The sequence below is a fragment of the Taudactylus pleione genome, unplaced genomic scaffold (assembly GCF_031769625.1).
Source record: "Taudactylus pleione unplaced genomic scaffold, aTauple2 ptg000156l, whole genome shotgun sequence".
Lineage (NCBI taxonomy): Eukaryota > Metazoa > Chordata > Amphibia > Anura > Myobatrachidae > Taudactylus > Taudactylus pleione.
Window position 1 is genome coordinate 19,228,100 of NW_028284558.1, and position 25,548 is coordinate 19,253,647.

Here is a 25,548-nt window from a genome sequence, read left to right on the forward strand (position 1 = left end):
AGGAACTGCCTCTCCTGCTGGCCACACATGGAACGATCCCACTGCTTGGCCCCAGGGCTTTTTCGTGTTTCAGCATGTAGGACGCCAGCAAATATAAAGTCATATCCATTGTGAATTATTTATGCAGTCACTGGCAAATCATACAAACTCATACACATACAGTACTATTTCAGTTTTTCCACCTACTGTTAGATAAATGAATAATTCATACTCATTAACATTACCTGCTATTTAGAGATCACAGAACTGAAAAGGGCAGAGGGTGGAATCAAACACTTTGTGGACAAAAGGTCCTTGTCTGGCATCCCCTTGGCTGAAAGAAATATGCTCAATCGTTGACACTCACCGCAATTTGCCTCATCAGATCCATCAGCACAGTCGGAGTCCTCATCACACACCCAGAGTTTAGATATACAGTGCTTTGTGGTTTTACACTGGAAGTGATCTGGGGAGCAGCTATTTTCAGCTGCAAATAAAAAAAAATGCAGCTGAATTCATCCGTTTTAAAAAATTATACATTTTAATTTTATTATGAAACCTATATACTAAGGTGTCTCATTCAGTGGGTGGGAAATGTGGATATTCTACTAGGCGTGCAATGACATATGGGATGAGCCCACTGTATATCTCAAGTTGGTGGGAAACTGCCGTATTTAGAATATTAATTAAGATTTGGACTGTAAATAATTCATATTGTTCCAAGAGCAGAGGTTTTAGAAGGTATACAGGAATTATAGTAAAGTTCAACATTCTTAGCAAGTGCTTAAAGTATACCAGTCACTGATTATTTGTTTTTTTTACAAAGTGCGAAGCATTCACAGAGACAGGAATTTTTTCCCAATCTTTTAGATTTGCATTTCTGATGTTCATACTATATATAGCCAGACATATCCTTAGACATCATACATTTGCCCCAGTCTTTGAGGCTGCATTTCGTATCACAGTATGACAAATAAATCCTGTCTCTGACATATCACTTAGACCTGCAATACAAGTAATGAGTAAACACTAACCCAGCTGTAACTGACATAAAGCAGTAAGAAACTAAATGGTGAGGAAGGGAAAGATGATCTAGAAATGAGCCTGTATCTCTTGATCCCTTCACATTTATTAATAATAAATAAATAGAACAAATGACAAACTTATTAACCATAACATATTTATATACTGTTTAAGCTGGGTGTAGTATAGAAGATTGACAGAGTCTAGATAGACACTCTAGATAAACAACAAATGTAGACAGGTAATAGTAGGTCAGGGACAAAAGGTTGACAGGTACAATGGTCAACACACATATGATCAACAGTGCGGATGGTCGACATGTTCAAAAGGTCGACATGGACAAATGGTCGACACATATGATCAACACAAAACCGGTTGTCATATATTTTTGTAAATTAAGCCTAATCTTCACCCTTACCCTAACCCACCACCTGGTGCCTAACCCTCCCCCAAGTGCCTAAACCTAACCCTAGCCTAACCCTTACCATCCTCCTAGCACAGTGCTTCTCAAACTCGGTCCGCAGTACCCCACACAGTTCACTTTTTCCAGGTCACCTAGCAGGTGCACAGGTGTATTTGTTACCCACTGACACATTTTAAAAAGCCCACAAGTGGAGCTGATAATTTCACTTGTGATTCTGTGAGGAGACCTGGAAAAAATTAACTATTTGAGAACCTGTGCCCTGGTGCCTAACCCTAATGGTCCCTTTCCACAGCCTGACCCTAAACCTACAGCAGGTGCCAAACCCTAACCTTAAAAATGTTGAAAAAAACAAGAAAAAACACGTCGCCCTTTTTCGCATCGACCTTTTGTACCTGTTGACCTTTTTTCCATCAACCTATTGACAGTCGACCATCTGGTGTCGACCTATTGAGTGTCTATCTAGACACTGTTAATCTTTAATCCGGATAATTCTTAAGCCATGTCACACAGTATGATTTTATGTTAAGAGGAATTGAACTGCTTTGCACTGTAATAATAAGAGATGTTCAATGCACTTACTATCTTTTTTATTGTCACTGAATGTGATTGTTTTTTACAAAATACATAAATAAACTATAGTACACCCTGGAGTAGTATACAAAATATGCAGGCAAATCTTCACATGCCCAATATTATATTGTGTACAATTTGGTAACTTTTAAAAGTTGCAATAAATGCTGAAAAAAGCAAAACCAAAAAAAGTTTGAATTTTCCTGACTGTTGTTTCCGCTATATTCTCATCAACATAACAATATAGAGTAAACATACTAAAGGGTCTTTTTTTAGAGGGGTGATTCTCAATTCACCACAGATCAGGTGTAGTTTTCAGCCCCAATTTACTATCCTGAAAATTTAAAAAAAAAAAAACAGAGAAAAAGGAAAAATAATTGCTGTTCAGTAAGCCGGCCTACATAGCAGCCATACAGCCAATTAGGAGTAGTTTCTTATCCACTCCTGATTGGCTGCCCGGGTAAAAAAGTAAGATGACTTACTGGACCTTACCTCATTTGGCATGAGGAGTTCACTTCTGGTGGACACATCCTTGGGCAACTTGTCTGCTGACTCAGCGATCTGCTGACTGAGTGACCGATTGGTGTGACAATACACATTTACCAATCGATGTGTCAACTGGGCGGGCATTTAAATGTACCTACCCAGTTGAAATGTCAGTCACCGGCAGTCCTGCAGTAAGGGTATGGGCAGTCGGCGGGTAGCCTATACATACACACAACCAGATATGCTAAGGGGGCTCATATGTTTACTGGTTATACTAACTGGGCATAGTTATTAATTGATTATACTATGGGGCACACTTATTTATTGATTATATTAAGGTGGCATTATGAATTATTTCTTAAACTAATGGGTACAAAACTTTTTGTGTACACTTGTAGCCATGGACATGACCAGTCTTTTCTGGGCTGCATAGTGACATTTGTAAGGGCTCCATGTACCCAATGTGCAGTGAAATGGGCTGCACCACGAGGATACATTTGGCTGTGAATCGTGTAATCATTGCCCCATATCCTACTGCAAAATTCTACTTTTTGCAGCATGAGCAGGAATGTAATGATGCAACTTATGGTGCCAAATGCCCACGCATTTGCCTCTGAGTCCTGGAGGGTTGTCTCACAACATTACTATTTCAGTAGGACAGTATACTGAAGCATAATAATTAATAAATTATTATAATATTCTGCATGACTGGTAGAGTCAAAGCTTTTGAGTAAAACATGGGTACACCAATGCCTTAGAAAGGTTAGGTTTAAAAGAATTGTAATGGTAAAGGCATTCCAAACCATTTTCTATGATGGCTTGGGCACCCTTCTGTTTGACCATATTTAAATTTTAGTTCACACATTCCAGTCATGTTAATATGTACAGGGGAAAAATATATATTTCAAACTAATACACAGTACAAGTACCTGAATTATGATCAGGAATACTTGATTTTATGGATACAAGGATTTATCCTAAAATATATAAAATTATATTTAAAAAGCACCCCTGTCTTCCCCAGTCATCTCTGGTTTCCCCCAAGAGTTCAGTAGTGCTCCTCACAGTGACTACAGTAGGACACTCAGGGCAAACATGTCAGATACATTGTTACTGAAAAGCAATAATTTACTTATTTATCTTTCTTGATTTAGGAAATGTTTAGCTAACAGGTTTCTGGATAATAGATCCCAAACCTGTAATGTATGTGCACTATTAAGCCTTGAAATATAAATGCACTTATTGTATTTTGCTGTGTCTGAGCCATCTTTATGCTATGCATACAATGTGATTTAATGCGATTTCTTTTCCACTGCCTTTTTGTAGCAATAGTAATTCCAGCGTTTATGAAGGTTGTTATATACGTTTCCTGCTGATTTATAGTTTCACAATGTAGAATTATATCACGAGAAAAACATTTTTTATTTAGTTAACTTGATTTTATACACTGTCTTTGCAAATTTGCATAGCGATAACAGTTAACTTACGGCAATCGATCTCGTCTTCTTCATCTCCGCAGTCGTTCTGGCCGTTGCATCGGAGATTTATTGGGATGCATTTCTGCTTCTTGGTGCATTTGAACTGACCCGATAGGCAGACATATGTGTCTGAAAAGCAATCATGAAATCATGAGCAACTTTGATCCTGGAAACTAAATCAGCGCCTGCATTTCTATTCAAGAGTCTTATTTATCGAGCTCTAACTCTGCATAATCACCTACCACAGTTGAGTTCATCTGAGTTGTCTCCACAATCATTTTCTCCATCGCAGATAAATGCTGGAAGGGCGCAGAGTCCGCTGCCACACTGAAACCGCCCTGGCTGGCACTTAAATTCAGCTGTAAAAAAAGAAAATCCAGTATAATTTATGTAAAAGATGAGACTGCAATCACTTTTATGATAGAGTGGGCCAGAAAAGGTGCTCTTGTATATCAGTGAAATAATATAATCATTTATCTAACTGATGAATAAATATAAAGATACAGTAACACTGTATTACATCAATATGGTGAAATAATATACAAAAGACAGGGGTTTATTTAATAAAATCTTGCTCAAACTGCTCATGATATTTAGTTCAGCTCATAAAATGGCTACCTGCACTGTATGTAGGGAACAGGCCAACTGTGAATAAGCTCCATGTTATATAATGAATGCAGTGGCGGTCCTAGGGACGGACAAGTAGAGTGGTCGCCCAGGGTGCTATGGCCTGGGGGCACAGCCACAGACAACACACTGACGCTGTCTAATTTTATGGCACCCACCCGCTATCGCCTGCCGCCAATGTCATACTTACAAACTGTGCTGCAGCAGCAAAGCAGGACTCAGGAAGCAGCTCCACTCTCCCACAAGCCCCATGTACCTCAGCCTGAGCTTCCTCTTCCTGTTGGCTGCAGCCTGTACAGGAGGAGGTGCTGGAGAGGTTGGAGTCTGGATTAAGTGGCAGCAGCTACACCGCAGAAGGTAAGAGCTGCTGCTGCTGGGGTGGAGAGGTGGGGACAGCTAAATACTGAATGTAGGTACTCTGCCAGTCTCACATCAGCTGGAGGGATACAGGTAGTATAAGGCTGAAATAGTGTAACGTGATAACCGCATAATGCTACCCTCTGCCTTCCCCTGTCACCCTTTTCCTATAACGGTCATTATTTACCTATTCCTTTCTCCCACTGCCTTCCTCTGTCACCCTCTGCCTATTACTGTCACCCTCTGCCTTCCTCTGCCACCCTCTGTCTATTCCTTTCTCCCTCTGCCTTCCTCTGTCACCCTCTGTCTATTCCTTTCTCCCTTTGCCTTCCTCTGTCACCCTCTGTCTATTCCTTTCTCCCTCTGCCTTCAGCTGTCACCCTCTGCCTTCCTCTGTCACCCTCTGTCTATTCCTTTCTCCCTCTGCCTTCAGCTGTCACCCTCTGCCTTCCTCGGTAACTTTCTGCCTTCCTCTGTCCCCCACTGCCTCTCCCTGTCACCCTCTGCATCTTCCTGTCACCCTCTGACTACCCAGTCACCCACTGCCTCTCCCTGTCTGCCTCTCTCCTGTCCCCCATTGCCTCTCCCTGCCATCTTCTTTCTGTCACCCTCTGACTACCCAGTCACCCACTGCCTCTCTCCTGTCACTCATTGCCTCTCCCTGCCATCTTACTACCCAGTCACCCACTGCCTCTCCCTGTCTACCTCTCTCTGTCACCCTCTGACTACCCAGTCAATCATTGCCTCTCCTTGCCATCTTCTCTCTGTCACCCTCTGACTACCCAGTCACCCACTGCCTATCTCTGTCTGCCTCTCTCCTGTCACTCATTGCCTCTCCCTGCCATCTTCTCCCTGTCACTATGACTACCCAGTCACCCACTGCCTCTCCCTGTCTGCCTCTCTCCTGCCACCCATTGCCTCTCCCTGTCATCTTCTCTCTGTCACCCCCTGACTACCCAGTCACCCAGTGTCTCTCCCTGTCTGCCTCTCTGTCATACTCTACCTCTCCGTAAGGCATGCCCCCTAGAGTGTTGAACAGGGGTTGTGTCATAAAACCATGCCCCTTTTCAGGAGCACGCCCCCAGCTTGCACGCAATGAGTTTTTTTTGTTGTTGTTTTTTTTTTGGGGGGGGGGGACGCTAAAGGAAACTTTCGCCCTGAGCCTATCTAAGGTCTAAAAACCAGCCTTGAATGAATGATCATGCTTTTGGGGGCAGCAGAAATGATGTAATCAATGGTTAGCATTACTGCCTCATAGCACTGACTTATAGGTTTCAATTCCCACCAAGAGCCTAACTGTGTGGAGATTGTATGTGCTCCATGTGCTGGTGAGGGTGTTCTTCTGGTACTGTGGTTTCCTTCCACAATCTAAAAATATACTGGTAGGTTAATTGGCTTCTGTCCAATATTAACCCTAGTGTATATGTGTGTGTGCTAGGAATTATAGATTGTAAGCTCCACTGGGGCAGAGACTAATGTGATTATGAAAATAATGTTTTTGCACAGCTGTTCAAAAGGGAAATATACACAATAAATCTTTATTATTTCATAGATGTTAGTAAAATAATTAATTAATTACAGCAGTTTCCCAAACCCTGCCATTACAGTCAAAGGATATCCATGCTTGAGCACAGGTGACTTAATTACTACCAATTTGATTTAACCATCTGGGATCAACCATGGATATCATTAAAACCTGGACTGTTTTGGTAGAAATTGTCATACTCACTGTTCACTTTGAATTGATAGCATTATCAACTGCACTGAATAGAAGCCTGTTGTACAGGGATATCTCGAACAGCAGCTTCTCAAACCATTCATTACAGGTGGAGTTCTCATTGCACATTGCTCATGTTACTTGTTTGACAGTCATTAAAAATACTAGCAAGTGACTCCAGTAGAACAATACCCAAAAGTGGCAAAGTTATATGGAAAAAATAGTAAATTACTTGGTTGACCTTGTTGAATAACAAACTTTAAGAAAACTATTTCTCAGACAAGGGACTACGTTTATTTCACTTATAAGGAAAAGCTGGTAATTTGTTTTAAACTTACTTTCAATTTGATTTTAAATTTAAAGTAACAGTTGCTAGCATCACAATATTTGCATCTGACTGTTCAGAAATAGATTTGGCTATGAAGTGTCACATGTATTTATGTCATAGGGTTTCCCTCCTGTAATAAATTACTTTCTGCATGCCCTTCTGCAGAGTTTTGTTTTAAATATGCTACTTTATGTGATACAACCATAGCCAGAGGCATTTCTAGAAAGGAGGGGGCCCGTGTGCAGTCTCTGTCCTGCAGCCGGCAGCGTACTGAGCGGTGCGCGGCCAGTGCCGCACTTATAGACTCTGGGCACTAGGGTGTGACCAGAGTCTATAGCGCATGCGCAGGTTACCAGCAGCCATTTTCCCTGTACAGCTCATGCGCAAACGATGGGAAAATGGCAGTGATGGTCATTTTAAAGCCATTTTTCAGTGCAGACACTGGCGGTGACATGGGATTCCGGAGAGGTAAGTATTATATGGGTGCAGGGTGTGCTGTGTGCGCCCCCCTGGACCCAGGGGCCCGTGTGCCCCTCACAGCTTGCACCCGGCGGTCGACAGCGCACTGAGCGGTGCGCGGCCAGTGCCACACTTATAGACTATGGGCACTAGAGTGTGAGCAGAGTCTATAGAGCATGCACAGGTCACAGGGAAAATGGCCACGGCCACTATTTTCCCTGTACTTATCATGCGCAAATGACGGGAAAATGGCCGCGACGGCTATTTTCCAGCCATTTTTTACAGCGCAGACACCAGCGCCGACGTGGGACTCCGGAGAGGTAAGTATAATATGGGTACAGGCCCCCCTGGACACAGGGGCCCATGTGCCCCGCACACCGTGCACCCATTATAAATACGCCCCTGACCATAGCAACTAATCAGAAGTTAGCTTTGGCTAGTGTATAGCAAGTCAATGTGCCCAAATTACTTTGCAAGCTTAGTAAGTCATTTCAAACTTGCCCAAAATAACAGCAGATTCAATGGGCTAAACAAACTTGCCTACTCCAACAACATGTTTGTCAGTCCTCCCAGACTCAGACTCACGGAAGAGTAGGTTACTCTCCCTGATCCTACTTCTTATGAATTGATAAAGCAATTTGAATAATTAGCCCTGTCACTGCTGTGCAAGGATGCGATTCGCAGTCTAATGAGGAGGTGGACAAGTCTTGTCATCACACCCTTTTTACTTGCCATTTGGATCTAGCTTCTAGGATCTCCCATAGGGGACAGGGAAGTTCGGAGTATGCCCCAAAAAGGCCATCGATCCTGAACATGACTGTTCAGCATAACAGGTAAATCCATTTACAACACTAACTGTGCTCTGTATGATCTGGCCATGTGGCCTGAACACTGAACGACCAGACCTTTCAGATTTGGTCACATACAGTACATGTTAATTTATGCATCTAATTGATTACTAGCAATTGCAATACATTTTTGCATACATATTAAACTACACTTTTCTGTTATTATAGTAAAGGAACCTATATTAGCTACACCAACATATAAGGCTTAAACTGTGTACACACCATATGACAGTGTGACCCAATGATGCGACGAGTGACGTAATGACATCGCATGCGCCGTACATACTGTATGATCCAACATATGACGGCGCGATGTACCACTACATGCTGCATGTAACAACACTGCATCATTCATTTAATTTTGTCCCATCTGCTGTAACATCATAGCAGATAGGCTGATTTAATGAACAACGGCCTGGAACAACAGATCGGGCTTACACAGTGTATGATATATCGATCTGATCTGCGTAGGAACGATATATTGTATGGTGTGTACCCAGCTTAACAGTTGTTATTGCAATCTTTATTATTGGTGTATTTTAAAGGTCCCATATTGTATGTGTATATGTACTGTATTCAATTTACATATTCAATTTAATCTGCAGCATATATTGATGTATGAAGTAGACTGAATTCTGGAATATTTGCAAATTTTTAAAGAACATTACACAGCAGTAGGTGCTAATTAGTTCAAAAGCATACAGATCTTTAATACATGTACAGCATTATGTCAGAGGGTAGGCTGTAATTATTCATTGGATCTCAAGTATGTATACACTTTGGTAAGTAAGGCAAGTTTGATTACCTAATAGCATCTAATGTAAACTAACAAACAGAAATAATGAGCCCACCAATTAAAAACATATTTTGTATATAAAAGGTAAAAAGTGTAATTAAGAAGAGTAATTAAAAAAAGAAAGAGGAGAAAACCTTTCGCCAGTCAGAAAAGTGTACTGACGTATTAAAGTCATTGTTTAAATATGCATCTACTCCAGAACAGGGAGTTATAAAACTTCTTCAAGCTAAATGTGTACTTCCAATTTATTTCAGTTTTACATTTTTTTCAGTTTTACAGCTCTGGGGCCGATTCAGACCTGGACGCAAAGCCGCGATCGATCGCATCCAAAAGGGGCCGGGTATGCAAATTCCGTGATCGCACTGTCTGGCTTAAAGACGCCCTCTATGTCTTAGAGAGCAATGACAGAGTGAGCGCACGCCGGTGTAAAGACGCCCACTTTTTCTTCTTAGCACATGTCATCTCCTGGAAGTGCATGATTAATAAGTAATATCGAGAGTCATCTGAGCTGCATGCAGCGCTTGAGGTAGGCCATACCCTGCCGCAAGCACTGCAATCACTGCAGGCTGAAATACAACCAAGTGACGTTTACAATGACGCCTCCATGCAAATTTTGGATGCCCCTCATTAAACTCCATTTTGACACCCAGACACGCCTGCATTCGCACCACCACTCCCGTTCACAAGCACCTTCCCGTTACTACCCACAAACGGCACTATCTGTCACTCAAAGTAGCGCTCAGTCTGTGTACAACAAGTGCACGATTCCCATACGCAGTGATTGGCTTGTGCACGCGCACTGCGACGCATATGCATGCGCGGACGGGCAAAAAACGCCCATAGCGAGCGAACGTGGCTTAACGTCTGGGTCTGAATCGGCCCCTCTATTCCATCACACCTAATGTCCAGGCTGAGTGGGACAAGGCATTTCCATCCACCACTCCTCTGCATAGCAGTAAAGGTGTAGATGGAGGCCACCAGAAAGGTGTAAGGAACAGCCAAAATCACACTCTCTCAGGGAGTGGCCATGTCCCCTCCATGACACGGCCATGTCCTCTGCCCCAATCCTCACAAATGAAATATTGAAAGGTATACTAAATGCATGTGGTAACACCTAACAACCATTGCATGTATAATGCATGACCATTGAGAGTAGTGTAGAGTTGGTCTCCATCTATAGCAGTAAACAAGCAATGGAAAACCATCAATGTTTGCACCATTGATAAGTGTTATTAGTATGGACACATGACAACAGTGGGCTAATCAGAGAAGGAGGGCAGGGCTCAGTGATGTGCGATGGGATGGTGTGGCTTAGCAGCATGCAACGGGAAAAAAAAGTTGCATCACCTCTGCCATTGATGGAGGAGAGTCATCAGATCTTTGCCCTTAATGGCAAAACCATCACACATCGGGAAGAAAGCATCAATGGTAGCTAACCATTGATGGTCGATAGCTATTCCTTAACTCGTGTAAGTTTTCAACTACACTGACGCCCGTCAAACAATTGAAACAGAATAAAGTGTCATAAAACATACTGAAGTGCATGTAACAAAGCAAATATGTACAGTTTGAATAATAGTTTTTATTTGTACAATGGTTTGTAAACCCTTAATTTGTATCAGCAACACATCTTAAATGTAGAATTGTAATAACAGTGTATCTAGCCTAATGCTTGTATTAGTATTTATTAGTGCCATCATAATCCTTGTGTTGAGTGTGCAGTGACTCATTTATTAAAAGCAGAGCCAAGAAGCCAGGCCACTATTGGTGCAAATGTCAGGGTGTCAATCCAGTTATGATATGTGAGATCTCCCTATCATGAAATGTGCACTTACGACATTCAGGAGGCTCATCGGACCCATCTCCGCAGTCATCAACTGTGTCACATTTCCACCAGAATGGAATGCATTTATCCGTATTGCAGCGGAACTGAAACATACAGTAATAACATACCATTAATGATTTAAGTAATGTTGTGATAAATGGTCATATTTGATATATAATTCTTTTTTAGTTACATTTTGACCTTTTTAATATCAGGTTTTTGTGAGCATGAAACAGATGAATTATTTCAGTGTTTCAAAGCCTTGATTTCTTTGAAGTTCCTTACAGAACATTTCTCAGTGAATCTAAATGTGACAGACATTCCATAGTTAGCTAAACCTGTTATGAGCTTTGGGAGGCAAATCTGTGACTTTTCTTTGCTAGCTGGAATGAATGTGTCAAAAACACCAAAAACAATCTGTTACGTGTCCCAAATCAAACGTGCAACATCTATCGCCCGGAACTCAGTCAGCTGTATTACTTATGTAAATCTGTGCATTATAGGTATGAATTTCTGATATGTTGTGGAAGTAATCAACCATACTGTACACTTCTAATTTATAGCTGTAATCCAGATGCCCCACATTTCACACGCTGAAGTAAAAGAGCAACAGAGTTTTTCCTGTGGAGGACATTAAGCTCTAAGGTTTCTGTGACTAAACCAAGCCATTCAAGGTCCCCCGCTGTTCCTCAGATCAGCAAACCATGGACTCTTTGACAAATGACTCCTCAACACTGAATTATTTTATAGAATTCGCTGCATTTTCCTTTCAAACAGACCCATGTTAATTCATTTCCTTTTTTTAAGTAATTAGATCCTTAAAATAGACCTTATTTTAGCCACATTCATTGATATCACCATTGCAAATTGGCTAAATATCACTACACATACAGTATGAAGCTAAAATGAACTTTCAATATGAGAATGATGCAATCAAAATAATTTGGATTATTACCAGGCATGCTCAACAAACTGCTTGTCTAAGCATTGAATGGCATGAGATGTCCTACTTGGCCACCCACAAATATGGAAAATTATCCTTTTAACCAGGATCTGCAGACTGTTCATTTTTTTACCCTTATTAGTATGACATTAAGGGGTATATGTACTAAGACTTGGAGAGAGATAAAGTGGAGAAGGATAAAGTACCAACCAATCAGCTCCTAACTGTCACTTTACAGACTGTATCTACGAGTGATAAAACTCGTTGCGTATGATGATGGTGCTCCAGCCAATCAGCTCCCAACTGTCATCTGTTAGAAAAATGACATTTGGGAGCTGATTGGCTGGAGCACCATTTATCATTTGCAAAAAGTTTTATCACTCATTTTGAATGATAACACTAGTTGATAAATAAGGCCCTGTGTTTGTAAAATGACACTTAGGAGCTGATTGGTTGGTATATTTATCTCTCTTCACTTTATCTCTATCCAAGGCTCAGTACATTTGCCCCTTAATATCTTGGCTTTTCAGAAGAAGTCCAAACATTTAAGATGTCATGATCATAACCACTCTTTACATCCTTCATATATTCACTGTGTTACGGTGTTCAAAGGAGAATTATCAACTTTACCATTGGAAAATTATATCAAAATGCCTATTTTTCTTAAATTCAGTGTCCTGGTGCTCACAATTTAATAGGTTAAGTGGAATTATGATTATAAAATCTGCTTTTCAGTACATTCAAAAGGAAACATATAATACAATTTGCATTGTTCTACTGGCTGTTGTTTTTTTTTTGGAAGATTTTAGCATTACTCAAATTTGATTTACTTCACATATTCAAGATAATAACTAAATCTGTTCCATGTCCTTCTACTAATTGTCTAGCGTTTCTTAGATAAGATAGCGACACATTCCTGTATACTGTCATTATTCATATACAGTAGTTTCGTGCTTGGTCTCACCTTACCTAAGATTTCTACCATTTCCTGTATTTGTCTTCCAGTCCAACAAGCTTATGAAAGCATGCAGAGGAGAGGCGTGACCTGAACCCTTCCTTGTCAAGAAGCCTTATTGGATTATTTTATTGGATTAGCTGTGGCCTTTGTCCAATCAGCTGCCACATACAGTATATGCCCATAGAACCAAGAGGTGCATCTCCTCCCTAACAGCGCTGATAATCTTCCATGCAATTAATACAGAAATTTCAAATGTGAAAAAAATCATTCAATCTAAATTAGAAATATTCAATATTTTAGTTTATTTTTGCTAAGCAAACATCTGATTATACTTTCAATGAATCGATGAAAGGAAAAGAAAGCAAAGAAAAGGGAACACCTGCTTGATTCTACTGCTGAGTTAAAATGTTTTGTAATTGCAAAAATTGATTCCCAACAGCGCTACAGTATATTATTGTAACAGACAATTAAATCATAACTAAATGCAAAAAATATGTGAATGAACATTTAAATTTCCATATTACACTGTAATAATTTATTTGACTTATACTTTTATAGGCATACAGGTATAGGAAAACAGAGGACTCTTCTACCTAATACAACTGCAGGATGTACAGTATTATTCCACTGGATATTATTGTATAGAGGAGGATAACCCAGGTACTGCCAACAGTCCATTAGTAAATTCTGGGCACGCTATAAACAAAATACAGAGGTCAGTGCCAGAGATGATTATCATGTAAATGTAATAAACGCACAGCACTGCAACTGGAGAGATTAAAAACCAATGTGTTTATTTGGTTGAATAAATTAGCAACATTTCAGGCAGCATAGTGCTCTTTATCAAGTGAGCGGCAGTTTGTGGCCCAAATAATTATAGCAATTGACATAATTGGTACTCCCCAAAAAAACTTTGAAGCAGAGCCTACGCATATTGGACAGTTGTTCCAACACATACTACAGATTATTGATTGGATTGAGATCTGGTGAATCTCAAGGCCTGGGCAACATATTCAACTCTTGATCATGTTCCTCAAACATTCTCATACAATCCATTTAGTGTGGTAGGGAACATTATTCTGCTGAAATAGACCACTTCCATCAGAGAATATGGTTGCCATGAATGTATATACCTGATCTCCAAAGATGTTTACATAGATGGTACATGTCAAATTAATGTCAAACTGAATGACTGGACACATGGCTTGCCAGCATAACATAGCTTAAAGGATCTTGCTCCTTCCACTGGCTTGTTTTCTTCCAACATTGCAACCTGATGCCATCTCTACCATAGGTAAATGATGCACATGTACCCGGACATCCACATGATGCAACAGTAAATGGGATTTAATGGACATTAACACTTTCTTCTTCCAATGATCCAAGGTCCAGTTCAGATGCTTGTGTGCCTACTGTAGGAGCTTTTAATGGTGGACGGGGTTATCATGGGCACTCTGTCTGCAGGATTTGATACACTGTGTGCCATGACACATTACTGCCATCACCATAATTTATATTTTCCACTATTTGTGCCACTGTAGCCCTTCTACGCACCAGATCAGTTAGACTTTTGGCTGTCTCTCCTCTCAGGCTTCTGAGTCTTGGCTGTGAAACATCCTGTTGGTGCTTGGTGGCTTTTCTCTCTTTGAACCATTATTGATAAGTACTTAGCATGGATGATGCTGCGCACCCCACAAGCCTTGACATTTTTGACCCAGTCATCTGGTCATGACAATTTAGTCCTTTTCAAAGTCACTCAAGTCTTTACTTTTACTGCCCATTTCTTCTGTATTCATATTAGTATTAAGAGCCCACTCAGCACCTAATAAGCTATGGTTCACTTACTGTAGTAAAAAAAAAAAAACAGGCTGGAACTTGATTCTTATTTTGCTATAGATTTGCATTAAGTAGGACATTCCTAGTAAAAATGTAAGCATAGGTAGCCTCTTAAGGGAATTATGTTGTTAGGAATAATTCCTTACAGGTTATCCATCCCCTTTAAGAACTGGATACAAAATTGATTGTTTGTCATTGTGGTAAGTAGCCTAAAATATAAAGACCATTTGCTCTAGTTTGAAATGTATTTATATAATTGTTCCCTACCTCAATGTAATACTTCTGGGAGGAGAGAAGTTTCCAGTCACTGCAACCTTGCGTTTGTCTTCTAGACCTCTCTCAGATGCCACAGACTAAACTAAGCCAAGCATCAAGGAAAGCCATGCAAATCATCTAAAGCAGGGGTGCTCAACATGCGGCACTCCAGCTGTTCAGGAACTACACATCCCAGTATTCCCTGCCACAGTTTTAGCATTCCATAGTAGATTAACTGTGGCAGGGCATTGTGGGATTTGTAGTTCCACAACAGTTGGAGGACTGCATGTTGAGTACCCTTGATTTAAAGCATCTGATTGAAAAGGCTACGGTTCATGCCAAATAAGTACAAGACTCATATAGTACAGTACATTGTTGGCACCAAAGAACCAGGAAATTAAGCCTGTTAACACTATTTACTGCAAACTTGAATTAATTAAGATTAAAACAAGGAAGTACACCTGGAAACTAAAGATGTAACACACACTGCTTGTCCTAAATTATTGGCTTTGTAAGCAATTTGGCAAATTGCATTAGGGGTCAAATTAGAGCAAAATCCCCAGTCCTGCCATGCAATCAGGTTACAAAAAAATCAGCAAAGTATTCTTTATAGCCACTTAGATTGTTGATTTATAAAATAATCATGGGTGTCATCTGTTTTTCTGCCCTGCAGGATCAAATACATAGGATAGGGCCAACTACTATGCAGAAGTTGGCTAACGTATTAAAGAACAAATAGACTGTTAGACTAAGGGCCATATTCAATTAGAGGCGAAAATTCTGAGGTCGGACTTTTCGCTATCATCGCAGTTTTTCCAGGGGATAAAGTATCGGGTGCGTGCCCGCTTATCCCCGTATTCAATTAGGAATCAGAGAAAACGGGAGCCGGCGGAAAGGTAAGTATTGAAAAGTTCTGTAACTTTTTGGGGAAATCAGCCTGTCACCCCCCAAAAGATGGTCTGACATGGGGGATCACTATGGGTACCCCCGAATTGGCTTGTTAAAGGCAATTGGGGTTTTATAAACAGCCGCGGAAGGTGCATTAATGCGTCTTTGAAGAAGTGGTGAAGAATAGCATTTAGCTTTATTTTCTTACAAAAATAACTAATCCCATCAAATTTGGGGTACAGGAAAATGGGTGCAAGCATATTTTTAAGTCCCTAAAGTGATTTATAAAAACTCTTCAAAAGTCCACCAGCATTCTAGAAAACACCCGCTGCATACTTGGGGACCCCCCCCCCCGAGTCAATTTCACTAGTTTTTAAGTTTGTCCCCCACCTTTTTTTTTTCACCCCCATATTGGAACCACTGTTTTTGGAGTGTCCTGTGCTTATTTTAAAAAAACATTTTTGACACAGATAACTTTTAGCGGACGTTCCAAGGGGTGAAGGGTACTTTTTTTTAAGTCTGCACCTCAAAACCCTAATTCTGCACTTTTTTTCGCCACCTATTCAGTGGAGAAAACATATCCCCTTTTTTTAACAAAGACTTTCGCACCTGCGAAAAGTCTTTGAATTTGAATATGGGGATAAGTGAAAATGGTAAACATCATTTGCATTTAATTATCGCCGATAACATACTTTTCGCTTCTGATTGAACATGGCTTTAAATCTTCAGGTAACTGTATCTGCAGACAGCACTGCAACAACACACCACTGAAAACAATGCTTTGGTAAATGGATATAATTTGCAGCACTTACCTGACTGGCTGTACAGTTAGAAAGGCAGGTCTTATTATCTTCTGCGAGGTAGAAATGCGTGGGGCATGCACAGGTGTGTGACTTGTACGGCGAAAGCAGACATAAATGGCTGCAGTCTCCATTGTTAATTTTACAAGGGTGGTCAGGCACTATAAAGACATAATACATCATATTTCTCATCATATAAAGTTAATTGAATTCCTTAATAAGGTGCTTTAAGTAGAAGAAGGACCTAATAAAAATTACACAAAACACATTATGACAAGGACATGTATCTAGTCGTTAATAAAATGGTAACTATGATACTGTGATAACAGAACGGCACTCTCACACTACATAAAAATCCATTTAGAAATCCATCAACTGAATCCGAATGCATACAGATGAGGTGACACCTGCACTCTGCTTACTTCGGGAAATGAAAGATTATAGCTGGGTTATGGATTACAACACACTGCGATTTACAGACATATAAACTGTTAATTAAAATGTCTTAGAATATTACTGTTTGTTTTCTATCTGTGGCTGCAACTTTTAGCAGAATATGCTGCAATGGTTTTCATGTTATGTGGTTTCCATTGATAAATGTCAGGTAATAATTTAAGTTATTCTTTCATTTTAATAACCCATTGGACTTTTTTCTACAGTATTGTTTCTAGAAAATTCAACATTGTAAAGACAAATAGTATTATACATCATTTCAGATGATTATGAGATAGACAGACAGACAGACAGACAGACAGACAGACAGACAGACAGACAGACAGACAGACAGATAGATAGATAGATAGATAGATAGATAGATAGATAGATAGATAGATAGATAGAAAGACTAATATGTATTAGATACATACATACATAAGTTTGGTATTAGATAGATAGATTTAATTTAAAGATTAATAATCACATAGACATTTTAATAATCTAATTTTGCAGTGTGCAGAAATGGTCAGTCAGAGGAAGGGATAACATTATAGGATAATAATCACCATCAGGTTGTCTATAAGCATGGTACACCTCAATGTCCGATATGGTGTGCCAAGAGTTAAGCAGTAATGTCTTGTCTGCTCCTGAGGTTTTGTGTGCACGGTTCAGAGATTTGGTTTTCCCATCTGTCCAGTATATGTAGTCTTCAAACAATGTTAGCGCTATCACGCCCTGAACATCTTGGTTAGGGACTGTAATCAGAGATGATAAGATTAATGTGCGTTGCTGGGAGAATGCCAGATTAAATATTTAATACTTAATAGTCAGACAGATACAACGGCTACATAACTTCTTGTGAATAATTACAATGACGAGCTGTCAGAGGCTGTGACTTTTTATATTACCAGTAAAGAGAATGCAGATGGATGCAAAAGATCATTCTGCTAAGTTTCCATGAGCACAACTGCTGGGAGGAAAATGACTGGATTTACTATAGATAACAAGTACAACAACTCAATTACAATATGACTAAAAAACTAATGGCATAATAAATATTTAAGAGATGTTTAGGATTTACATTTAAAGATCATTATCTGATTTAATCATTGTTTTTACATACAAATCCTACCAGATACGTCTCCATATTAATAAGGTAACATTTACAAAATGCCTAATACCAGAAGAGAATGGCTTAAGGTGCGTACACACGCAGCGATTTTTTGGACGACTGAACGATAACGATATAGGTATCATATCGTCCAAAAAAATCGATCAATTTCTGCCCCAAAAATGATGAACGATAACGACCAATGCGCGCTCCCGTTTGTAGTTGGTCGTTATCATTCATCACCCGAACCTCCCGTCCAACCTGACGATATTGTCAGTTTGAACATGTTCGGCAATGAGGGAGGGAGCCCGGCACTGACGATATCATTAACGACACTGAGCACACCCCTGCTGGGGACATACGGGACAATGTCTCTCATGGAGCGAATCGTCCCGTGTGTATGCAGCATCACACTAACCTATATATACTATAGCAAGTGAACTTGTGTATAAAGAGTATGTTTTTCAGGGCTAAAATATGTGGTTTTACTTTCTCAAACTATAATGAAAGCTGTATAAGCAACAAGGAAAATGTTTTGTCCACTGCTCCCACTCTTTAATAGAAGGTCCAGGGCAGCCATTTCTTTCCCCAGGACTCCTCCTTCCTCTCACAGGCACAGACAGAGAGATATTATATAAGGAGGATATTTACTAAAGTGCGGGTTTTTAGAAGGGGAGATGTTGCCCACAGCATCCAATCAGATTCTACTTAACATTTATCTAGCACCTCCTAGATGATAATAGCTAGAATCTGATTGGTTGCTATGAGAAACATCTCTCCTTCTAAAAGCCTGCACTTTAGTAAATATACCCCTTACTGTACATACTGTGTATTTTAAACTTTACAATAAAACATGTAAATGAGAAATTAGTATTGAATTTAAGGGTTTTCAGCCTAAAGATTGCCAATATTGATTTGGCTATTGGGTCATACAACTTTTATGTACATTATTTTATCTATCTGGTTTCTATGGGATATATTTACTAAAGGTCGATTTTAGTCAAATTTGAACAATCTAAATTGAATTGATCTAAATAATCGATCTAAATCGGTGTTGTGTTTCTGGAGTCGCACATTCATTAACACTTTAAAAAAATAAATAAGTAAATGTGTGATCTAGCCCCAGAACTCCAACATCGATTTAGACTGATTTAAAATCAATCAAAATCAATTAGAATCGACCTTTAGTAAATATGCCCCTATGAGTGTTTCACCATAACCTTTATAGCTTGGCAGATGAAACAACTGAGAAAGTCAAGAGAAATATATCTGCCTTTACATACACATGTTTACATACATATACACACACAAATATTATACTTATACACAAACACACACACATATGTATATATATATATATACATATATATATGTATATATATATATATATATTTATGTATATATATATATATATATATATATGCATAAGCACACATACATACACACACACATATATATATATATATATATATATATATATATACACACACACACACACATTACATTATGTATATATTGAAATATAAATAAATATTACCAATTAAGACATAATGTGCCAATATACATCAGGATATATATACCTGCATCGGAATGTATACACACATGTACAAACAAGGTTTGCCGACTCATATTTAAATTAGGGGTGTGCACCGGACACTTTTCGTGTTTTGTGTTTTGGTTTTGGATCTGGATCTTTCTTCGTGTTTTGGATCTGGATTGGTTTTGCCAAAACCACCCTTCCGTGTTTTGGGTTCTGGGTTTTGTGTTTTGGATCTGGATTTTTTCTTAAAAAATAAAAATAAAACGCTAAAATCACATAAATGGGCCTTTTTTTGTTCCTACGCTATTAATAACCCCAATAACATTAATTTCCACTCATTTCCACTCTATTCTGAACACCTCACACCTCACAATATTGTTTTTAGGCCAAAAGGTTGTACCGAGGAAGCTGGATGACTATGCTAAGCGACACAAGGCGGCGGCACAAACACGTGGCCCATCTAGGAGTGGCACTGCAGTGGCAGACAGGAAGCCAATCAGCGTTATGGTGCCCATTTGCATGTAGCACGAACCCGGGAGATCCGTGCTACATGCATCTGTGTGATTGGCACAGAGCAATGACAGGTCCGTGAGACCCGTCTGTGCTGCTGTGGTAAAAAAAAAAAAAAAAACCTGTGTAAAAAAAGAAAAAAATGGCGTGCACCCCCCCAAAAAAGAGCAACCAGCCCCGGGCATTAGTAACCCAGTGCTGGGTGTGCTTAAATACAGGGGACAAACGACGTAGGGGTCCCCTGTACTTAAGCACAACCAGCACCGGGCTAGTCAGAACCAGCGCTGGTTGCCAAAATACGGGGGACAAACGACGTAGGGGTCCCCTGTATTCTGCGCAACCAGCTCTGGGCTCTGATCCGGTCCTGGTTCTGGAAATATAGGGGACAAAAAATGAGTAGGGTTCCCCTGTATGTTCCAGAACCAGCACTGGACTTTTTCTAGCGGGGGGCTGATGCCACAGCCAGGGGAGCCCTTTCACCGGGCCCCCCAGCCGCAGCATCAACCCTGACCGCTAGTCAGCCCAGGCCGGGGATCCCTGGAGAGCTGGGGACCCCCCCAATAAAGGGGTCACCCTCTCCAGGGCACCCCAGGCCCAGGCTGATAGCCCGGGGCTATCCCCGCCACCCCTGGTGGCGGTGGGTGGCGGGTTGATTGTGTGGTGTGGTGTAAATAAAGAATATCAAACATTGTCTTTACAAGTAGAACTGCAAGTCCCAGCTAGCCTGCCCCGCATGCTGGTACTTGGAGAACCACAAGTACCAGCATGCAGGGCATTAAGGGCCCACTAGTACCTGTAGTTCACCTGTAAAAAAAATGTTTAAAAAAACACAGGACACACACACCGTGACAGTATAAGTTTATTAAACATACATACACACACACACATGTACACATACTCACCTATGTAACCTGTAGCATCGGTCCACTTGTCCGGTAAAGTATCCATAGGGGACCTGTGAAAAAAAACATACTCACCATCTCCTATGCGAGGTTCTGTCCTCTTCGTTCCAAAGTAGGCATCCCCGGACTTGGCAAAAAAAAAAAACGAAAACGCGATCCACGAACTTAGTACCGTTCTATAGAACGGTACTTCCCGAATGAGAGCTTAGCGGCGGGGTATCACCATGGAAACCCCGCTGCTAAGCGGTTCATTGGCTGAGAGAGGTCATCTCCCGTCTCTCAGCCAATGAACGGCTCCCTCCATTGTAGTCAATGGTGGGAACCGCAGGGTAAACTTTAATAACCTTGCGGCTCCCAGCATTGACTACAATGGAGGGAGCCGTTCATTGGCTGAGAGAGACGGGAGATGGCCTCTCTCAGCCAATGAACGCTTAGCAGCGGGGTTTCCATGGTGATACCCCGCCGCTAAGCTCTCATTCGGGAAGTACCGTTCTATAGAACGGTACTAAGTTCGTGGATCGCGTTTTCGTTTTTTTTTTTTTGCCAAGTCCGGGGATGCCTACTTTGGAACGAAGAGGACAGAACCTCGCATAGGAGATGGTGAGTATGTTTTTTTTCACAGGTCCCCTATGGATACTTTACCGGACAAGTGGACCGATGCTACAGGGTTACATAGGTGAGTATGTGTACATGTGTGTGTGTGTGTGTGTGTATGTATGTTTAATAAACTTATACTGTCACGGTGTGTGTGTCCTGTGTTTTTTTTAAACATTTTTTTACAGGTGAACTACAGGTACTAGTGGGCCCTTAATGCCCTGCATGCTGGTACTTGTGGTTCTCCAAGTACCAGCATGCGGGGCAGGCTTGCTGGGACTTGCAGTTCTACTTGTAAAGACAATGTTTGATATTCTTTATTTACACCACACCACACAATCAACCCGCCACCCACCGCCACCAGGGGTGGTGGGGATAGCCCCGGGCTATCAGCATGGGCCTGGGGAGCCCTGGAGAGGGTGACCCCTTTATTGGGGGGGTCCCCAGCTCTCCAGGGATCCCCGGCCTGGGCTGACTAGCGGTCAGGGCTGATGCTGCGGCTGGGGGGCCCGGTGAAAGGGCTCCCCTGGCTGTGGCATCAGCCCCCCGCTAGAAAAAGTCCAGTGCTGGTTCTGGAACATACAGGGGAACCCTACTCATTTTTTTCCCCTGTATTTCCAGAACCAGGACCGGATCAGAGCCCAGAGCTGGTTGCGCAGAATACGGGGGACCCCTACGTCGTTTGTCCCCCGTATTTTGGCAACCAGCTCTGGTTCTGACTAGCCCGGTGCTGGTTGTGTTTAAGTACAGGGGACCCCTATGTCGTTTGTCCCCTGTATTTAAGCACACCCAGCACTGGGTCACTAATGCCCGGGGCTGGTTGCTCTTTTTTTGGGGGGGGGGCACGCCATTTTTTTCTCTTTTTACACAGGTTTTTTTTTTTTTATTTACCACAGCAGCACAGACGGGTCTCACGGACCCGTTAGTGCTCTGTGTCAATGACACAGATGCAAGTAGCACGGATCTCCTGGTCCGTGCGTGCATCTGTGTCATTGAAATACACAGCAGCACAGACGGGTCTCACTGACCCATCTGTGCTCTGTGTCACTGTCAATCACACAGATGCATGTAGAACGGATCTCACGAGTCCGTGCTACATGCAAATTAGCACCATAATGCTGATTGGCTGAGAGCCGTGACAGACGGCTCTGTCAGCCAATCAGCACTTTGCCCATTAAAGGCAAAGGCATTTTTTTTTAAATGGCCGCTCGAGGCAAAACCTCGAGATCCGACAGCAGATCTCGAGGTTTTGCCTCGGGAGAGGGATCCGGGGCAGACAGGGAGATCCGAGCTTGGGCTCGGATCGCCCCGGATCCCCGAAGTTCGGGTGGGTTCGGTTCTCAGGGAACCGAACCCGCTCATCCCTAATTTAAATATTAGAGAGGAAATCCTAATATTATAAATACAACCAAAATTAAACACAAAAAAAATATAAAATAAATAATAAATGAAAAATAACAAATAACAAACTCCACAGGAACACCAACACTGCCATAAAAAAAAAAATAATAATAATAAAATGAAAAAATCAAAAAAATCAAAAATATTTATTTATATTTCAATAATATTCTAGCATTGAGTTTATTTATAAATTCTTGTTGTGTTGTTAATATCTTGGTTGGCCGTGGGCTGCATTCCCTGAATGGGCGTGTATGTTAACATTTCCACTGACTATTGAACAATGAGCCATTATGTGATGGCTATGATAGCATCATTCATACTTGATTTAATGAGATGTAATATGATATAAATTTGTTTGGTTGTTTAGCTGTGTCCGCCATGTTCTGTATGTATCACGCTGGGATTATGTCATCCTATGCGTCACTGTTTACAACTGAGCTCTAGGAAGTAGCTAGAGTGGTTACTATGACTGCCGGACTGGCTTGCGTTCCATATGACAGGAAATGGGAGGAGTTGACACGCACGCCAGCGGGGGATGCAGCTCGATTATGGCTGTAAGGTTTGTTGTATGAACGTGTTTATGAACACGTTTTTTTATATTAATAGCTCTAGATAGACATTACTGTATAGTTAGTTAAGATGTTTTGATGTCCTTGTATGTTTTCTGATCTATTGTAGCATACTGTTTTTATCGATTGCATCATCTTTATTGTGAGGGAGGAGTTTCTTTATTGGACTCAGGTATATATAGGTGCAATGCACTGCTTGGGATTGTACCTTGACAAAGGTCCATGGATAGGACCGAAACGTCGGAACTTTATTGAGATGCTGTAATCGTTTTTAATGAGGTGAAATAAAGATTTATTTTAGAAGACTGGTGAGTGCACCCCCCTCCGTTCATTTTTTGTATGCAGGGATACAGGTGATCCCATATGGGTAGTTACCCCAGCGATTGGAAACCCCAGACATGAGTGTGGACCAACATTGGACTATATATATATATATATATATATGTACATACATATACTGTATATATAATATGTCAGTACCTGGTGATCAGCACAGCAGCACTACAGCAGCCAGCATCATGTAATGCTGGCAATCTGTGCTCTCTGGCCCCAATCAGCAGCAACCAGCAGACTGTTTAACAGACACCTCAGTCCACAGTTGGGCATGCGGGCAGCAGCAGCCCTCGCTTGAACTGAAAGAGAAGGAGCGCCGGGCTTCTTGCTTGGCGCTGACCGGTGACGTCACATGGCACCGACAAACTATGTGTATGCCGTGCAGGGAGGGCTAGTGTAGCCCTCCTCTGAGCTGCAGTTTGTACTTTGTTATGCCGGATGGATATTTTAACCACCACGCGCTAGGAGGGAGGCGGCCTCAGACGGGAAAGAGCTGCATCTATGTCCCAGCCTCAGAGAGCTGCCCATGAGGACCCGGCGCCCATAGGCAGCTGCTTTAAGCTGCCTAATGGAAGCGCCGGCCCTGCCCGGATGATATAATCTCACAGGTGAAAAAGATAACCATGGGATTTAGTAGAAGGATATGTACTAATCAAAACATTTAAGAAGCCATAGAGGGGTATTCAATATGAAACGTAAACTTCGCTGTCGAAGTTTACGTTTCATATCGGAGCTTTTACCTACGTTAAAGTATAGGGCACGCGCGCGCTTATCCCCGTATTCAATATGAAACTAACGAAAACGGGAGCCTGCGAAGTTGGATTTGCATAAAGTTACGAAATTTTCTTTAAAAAAATTGTAGGACCCCCCTAAAATTGTAAAAACATGGGGGATCACTATGGGTACCTCTGTTTTAGCCTTTAAATGAAAGTAGGGGATTTAAATAGTCGCAGCAGGTGTTTTTTCCCGACATTGAAGAAGTGTTGCAGAAGAGCACTTAGGTTATTTTTTTCGTTTTTTTAAGTGGTCCCATCAAATTTGGGGTACATGAAAATGGGTACTAGCATATTTTGATGTCCCTAAAGTAAGTTTTAAAAAATTCTGCAATTGTGCACCTGCCGCTATAATTCTATTCTAGAAAACACCTGCCGCATACTTGCAGAATAGCCCTGAACTTATTTCCCTATTGTTAAACAATTTTTTCCCATTTTTTTTTTTTTCACCCCAATTTTTAAATTCATTTTTTGGGGTGTCCGTATTTTTTTTTAAAACTTTTTTTTGACACAGTTCTCTTTTAAATGTCATTCCCAGGGGTGCAGGCTATTTTTTTTAAGCCTGCACCCCTAAACCCCAATTCTGCACTTCGAACCTGCGAAAAGTCTTTGAAATTGAATACGGTGTAAAACTAAAACCTGCGATAATGACGTCATAGGTGCGATATTAATGCAAAAACGGACTTATCGCTCCCATATTGAATACCCCTGTAAAGGAGGGAAATATTTAATGTAATACTGTGTATACTATACTGTAGATGTACTTAATGGTATAGACCTCTG

At 41.0% G+C, this 25,548-nt stretch overlaps 1 protein-coding gene across 1 annotated transcript in view; it reads right to left on the minus strand.

Moving 5' to 3' along the window:
- Positions 1-25,548, minus strand: part of LRP1B (LDL receptor related protein 1B) — a 1,691,377-nt gene that overhangs the window by 159,717 nt on the left and 1,506,112 nt on the right. Inside the window, exons 61-66 of the mRNA XM_088474914.1 lie at positions 17,599-17,787; positions 16,610-16,758; positions 10,928-11,021; positions 4,203-4,319; positions 3,970-4,089; positions 347-466 (exon numbers count right to left, since the gene is read on the minus strand). Coding sequence (XP_088331040.1) covers positions 347-466; positions 3,970-4,089; positions 4,203-4,319; positions 10,928-11,021; positions 16,610-16,758; positions 17,599-17,787 — 789 coding nt within the window. The remainder of the gene's footprint in view (positions 1-346; positions 467-3,969; positions 4,090-4,202; positions 4,320-10,927; positions 11,022-16,609; positions 16,759-17,598; positions 17,788-25,548) is intronic.